Consider the following 5,631-nt stretch of genomic DNA (forward strand, 5'->3'; position numbering starts at 1 on the left):
TTTCACGAAGGCGTAAGGTTCATATGAGTGATACAAGAAAGAATTCTAGGATCCGATCGATAGTCTAGATTGAATTGAAAAGCTCCTGTCGTGTATATTTGGATTGTCACCCAATCTCTCTATATGGTCTCAGATATAGTATAGGCCGAATATGGAATTAGGGCCACATCCAACCTGAGGTGTGCTGTTTTGATATGGTGCAACTGGTAATTTTTTAGGGCTCTTTGTGAATGTGGGTTGAGATAAGACGATCTTATCAGACCTGTGATTCACAAATAATCTTAACAGGGGACAGGATTTCGGAGTTAGCTCACCTTCCGGGAATCACAACCTTTGCCCCTAACCATTAATTTGCTGTTAAAAAAAAAAACCCTAACCCTAATTTGCACAACACGTCATGGCCACTGCATTATGTTATCATTGTAATGTCAGGCATGAAGCCTTCCATATATCACTCGTGTAAATGTCTTCTTGTGTAAAATGCCATGTGCCATAAATAAAAATTGACATTTAAGGGAAAAGTTTGTCAGGGGCACCCTGTAAAATCCACTGGAAAAGCTTAATTCGGTGCTGGAAAACTCTTACATTGATTATTTTGGCCCTGGCATTGTTGCATTAATTATCTCCACTTCAAGATGTTTGTATATAAATAAAAAATGATAAAGTTTATGTAAGGTTGCAACCTTAAAATGTAGAATTAAAGATGCATCTGAAAAATCCATCGAAAAATATTGTTTTAGTGTTGAAAAACCCTCTAATTGATCATCTTGACATTGAAATGTACGAATATAAAAAAATAAATAAATAAAATTAAGTCCAAGAAATAATACATCTTGCAACGTATTATCTAGACAGTCCATTTTCAAGATTTTCATATATCTATAGATCTACTTGTTTTTAAGCATATTTGAAGTTTAAAATTTTATAATTAGATATGAAAACTGATTTTTAGATAATCTTAAGAAGTTTTTAAACCAAAACTACATGTTATGTAAAATTTGGAGGTGCGTCTTAATTGAATTATTTAAAGTTGCAACCTTATAGAAACCACACCCACAAAAAAAAATGATATTAAAGTCATAATCTTTTACCACATTACTTGGACCATCCATTTTCAAGATCTTTAAATGCTTGTCCTGGATATGCAAAAATTTTGGAGCTTTCAATATAATAGGATAGAAATAAGCCACCATGGCCCTAAGGGTGGACCGGGCCTAGGGCTTATACATCTCCTTTTCGTTTCTTTTGACACAAAGAGAGAGAGAGATACCGGTGGTAATGGACCCAGAACCGACCCCGAACCTGCCGGTATACCCAATATGGGTCCAAGTATAGGTCCAATATTTGGACCCGACACTATTTGGGTCCGGGTCCGTTGGACCCAACCCGTAAGCTGTTGGAGATAAAATACTTCAAGCCCGATTTGTTTGGGTGTATTAAAAATTGTATATAATAAGAACTTGTAGTGATCTTTAGCTATCAAACGATAAATTAGACAATTTGAAATCTAACGGCACGACCCGACCGTTAAATGAGTATATGATGTTAAAAATAAAAGAGGTAAAAACACAAAAAGAAATGTAAGCTCATAGTGAGGGTGCATGACATTAAAAAAAAGGCAAAAAAAGAAGAAGGAAATATAAGGTCATAGTGAGGGTGGCAATGGATCCAACCATACCAACATTTGGACCCGATAAGTAGAGTCCGAATCCAAAACCAAGGCCTGAATACTATTCCGATCTAGATCCGGGTCCGGCCGGACCTGACCCGTTGTCACCCCTAGAGAGAGAGGTCCTCATAGTTAGAAATAAGTGCGGTGGCATTGGAGAGAGATGTCCTTAAAAAAATAAGAGAGAGGGTGGCACTTGTGGCCTGTGCACGAAATAGCAAGATAAGAGCACTACTCACAAAAGAATAAAAAAAACAGAGAAAAGGAGCAGCCCCCCAGTTCCATGCAGCCACCCTCCTAAATTATTTGGTTGGTGGGCAGCCTTCGTAAAAAAAAAAACAAAAAAAATTAAAAGGGTTAGTGAAGCGAAACGATTTTAGACTATTGAAAGAGCATACTGTTTATTTACTCCCTCAGATAAAACCAATCTTGGAGAAATTTTAGGACCTTAAATTTTGGGCATGTAATAACTTCAACCTATACATTAACATTAATAAAAAAAAAATTTTCAAATTGCACTCTTTATGAACTTGAGAAAATTTTGTCTCAGGAATGAACATAGACCGTCGGATTTTTGAAGGATTAGATGTAAGAGCTAGAAAACGAAATCTTCAAATTTTTTTCTGTTGGAAACAATCAATAATCATCTAGTGATAGGTGGTCTTCAAAATTTTAGATGGATAAAATCAACCAAGTAGGTCTTCTGATTGACGGAATATATGTACAGTATACTCCCACAAGAGCATAGTATATGCTGTTGAAGGAGTAGCATTATTTTGGTCTAAATGGGTTGCTTCGTAGCAAAAGACAATGACTTCACCAACCGCGCATAGGTCACATAAATTATTGACCAGCCGCCTCATGAAAAAACTCTGCAAAAATTATACGCACCCCCATTCATTCCCTTCCTATAAATCAGCCCCCTCCACATTCAAAACTTCACAGTGTAGTCTCACGGTGTGCCCTTCACTTCTTCACATTCAAAACTTCACACTCCCATCTTGAATCAGCCTCTCTCTCTCTCTTTCTCTGGCCTGTTTCAGGCTTTTGATCCTCCAAGCAGAAGACCAAACTCTCTCTCTCTCTCTCACTCTCTCTCTGTGGCCTGTTTCAGGCTTTTGATTCTCAAAGAAGAAAACCAAATTCCCCCTCCTCCAACCAAATGGCAGACTCTGTTCCAAGATCAATTGAATCATGCAGGCCCCCAACTCTCCCTTTACCCAACAAAACCAGAGAACCCATCTGCTCAAAAGGCCTCCATTCCACTGTAACACCCCCTCCTCATTGGGAAAAGGCCTCAGAGGCCTTCAAAACCAGCCATTTTGAAGAAGTGTTCCGAATGATCTCCCAATTCAACCAAGCCCAGACTGTAACCCTCCAAGGAACCTCTCTCACTGTAGCCCAAGTGACTGCCATCACACGCCAAACTGGTGTCTCGGTCAACCTTGATGAGCACACTGCTCGAGCCAGGGTGGCTAGGAGCGCAGACTGGGTGCGTGAAAACATAGCGAGGGGCACCGACACCTACGGTGTGACCACTGGCTTTGGGGCCACCTCTCATCGCCGGACCTCTAAGACCACTGACCTCCAAACCGAGCTCATTCGCTTCCTCAATGCGGGTGTCATCAGTAAAGAGCATTTGCCTGTTGCTTATGCAAGGGCATCCATGGCAGTTAGGACCAATACACTTATGCAAGGCTATTCGGGTATACGATGGGAAATCCTTGAAGCCCTTGCTAAGCTCATAAGCCTCAATCTCATTCCCAAAATTCCACTTCGTGGGACTATTACGGCCTCTGGTGACCTTGTTCCTCTCTCTTACATAGCCGGCCTTCTCACAAACCGGCCGAATTCTCGAGTTTTGACAAAAGATGGGGAGGAGATATCAGCTTTGGAGGCTTTGAAGAGATCAGGGATCGAAACACCATTTGAGTTGCAGGCCAAGGAAGGGCTTGCGCTTGTTAATGGGACAGCTGTGGGTGCGGCTGTGGCTTCTTCAGTTTGTTTCGATGCGAATTTGCTTGCTCTTTTGGCCGAGGTTCTCTCTGCTCTGTTCTGTGAAGTTATGCAGGGGAAGCCCGAGTTCACTGACCCGCTCACTCATCAATTGAAGCACCATCCAGGCCAGATTGAAGCTGCTGCAGTAATGGAGTTTCTTCTTGACCAGAGTGATTACATGAATGAAGCTAAGATCAAGCACGAGAAGGACCCGCTCACTAAGCCTAAACAGGATCGTTACGCTCTGAGGACTTCACCCCAATGGCTTGGCCCTCAGATAGAAGTGATTCGGATGGCTACGCACTCGATAGAGAGGGAAATAAACTCGGTCAATGACAACCCATTGATCGATGTAGACAGAGACATGGCTCTTCATGGAGGAAATTTTCAGGGCACCCCAATTGGGGTATCCATGGATAATCTGAGGATTGCCATTGCTGCAATTGGTAAGCTCATGTTTGCACAATTCTCAGAATTAGTATGTGACTATTACAACAATGGGTTGCCTTCGAATTTGAGTGGGGGCCCAAACCCGAGCCTCGATTATGGGATGAAAGGTGCGGAGATAGCCATGGCTGCTTACACCTCAGAGCTTCAGTATCTGGCGAACCCCGTCACTACCCATGTCCAAAGTGCAGAGCAACACAACCAAGATGTGAACTCTTTGGGCCTCATATCAGCTCGAAAGAGCGCTGAGGCCATAGAGATACTCAAGCTCATGTCTGCAACTTTCTTGGTGGCTCTTTGCCAAGCTGTTGATCTGAGACATTTAGAAGAGAACATGAGAGAGATTGTCAAGCATGTGGTGCTGCAAACTGCTAAGAAAACTCTATACATGGAAGAGGACAACGGATCTTTGTTAGATACGAGATTCTACGAGAAGGAGCTTCTTCAAGTGGTGGATCACCAGCCGGTTTTCTCTTACTTGGATGACCCATCGAACCCATCTTACGCTCTCATGCTTCAACTTCGTGAGGTCTTAGTTGAGAAATCTCTAAAGAGTAACACAGAAGCTGATGGGTTTTCCATATTCAAGAGAATTGGGGTCTTTCAGGAAGAATTGAAGGTTAGATTGAGTGAGGAGATACCAAAGGCCAGAGAGAGGTTTGATGCAGGGGACTTTCCAGTGCCAAACAGGATTAAGAAGTGCAGAACTTATCCTATTTACAAGTTTGTGAGGAATGAGATGGGGACTGCTCTGCTTAGTGGGACTAAGCAGATTAGTCCTGGTGAAGAGATAGAGAAGGTTTATGAGGGAATTAGTGAGGGGAAACTAGGGAAGGTTTTGTTACAGTGTTTGAGTTTATGGAATGGGTTAGCTGGGCCATTTACGCCACGTCCAGTGCCCGCGTCGCCTGCACATTGCAACCCAACATACTGGGCCTGGTTCGAGAACACGAGGTCGCCTTCGGCTACAAGTGGTAGGGGCTATTGGAACCTGTAAAGCTCCTTCTATAACATTGAGCTGCTCCCCTCTCTCTCTCTGAACCTTGTATGAGAATAAGTTCCTCTGTTTTGTTCTTTTTCTTACTGGTTTTTTCTTCGATTGGTCTAATTGTACACGGATTCTGAATATTGTTTTCTTTCTGAGAAAGATTAATGAAGGCTAAGAATTCAATCTTGATCAAATTTAACCAGTCTATAAGTGGTTTTTGTGCATTTCTTTGCAACTATTTTGATAATTGAAGAGGATATGTTTCCCCTTTTGATGGAAAGCTGGGCATTTTAACCAATAAATGCCTAGGGCTTTGTTCCGGCTTTTTAATAAATTTCCCTAAAACAGTTGCATATCTAAAATAGATAGAACATAGAAATGGCAAATTTGCTCCCTAAATTTGAAATATCATTTCTGTTACATGAGTATAAAACCTTGGAAAATTCTGGAAATCATAGAAGATTATTTCATTTGAGCCTGTTTTGCTCCAAATGGATAGACACTGGATTTTGGTTCAACTAAGAATCCC

The 5,631-nt window shown here is 41.6% G+C and overlaps 1 protein-coding gene across 1 annotated transcript; it reads left to right on the plus strand.

The window, feature by feature from the left end:
* The first annotated feature begins 2,612 nt into the window (after window positions 1–2,612).
* Window positions 2,613–5,296, plus strand: LOC18439372 (phenylalanine ammonia-lyase). The gene has a single exon (XM_006849538.4). The coding sequence runs from the start codon at window positions 2,832–2,834 to the stop codon at window positions 5,109–5,111; it is 2,280 nt and encodes a 759-aa protein (XP_006849601.1). The 5' UTR covers window positions 2,613–2,831; the 3' UTR covers window positions 5,112–5,296.
* Window positions 5,297–5,631: the final 335 nt, after the last annotated feature.

Source organism: Amborella trichopoda, chromosome 4, assembly GCF_054954075.1.
Source record: "Amborella trichopoda isolate Santa Cruz 75 chromosome 4, AtrichopodaSantaCruz75HAP2 v2.0, whole genome shotgun sequence".
NCBI classification, from domain to species: Eukaryota; Viridiplantae; Streptophyta; class Magnoliopsida; order Amborellales; family Amborellaceae; genus Amborella; species Amborella trichopoda.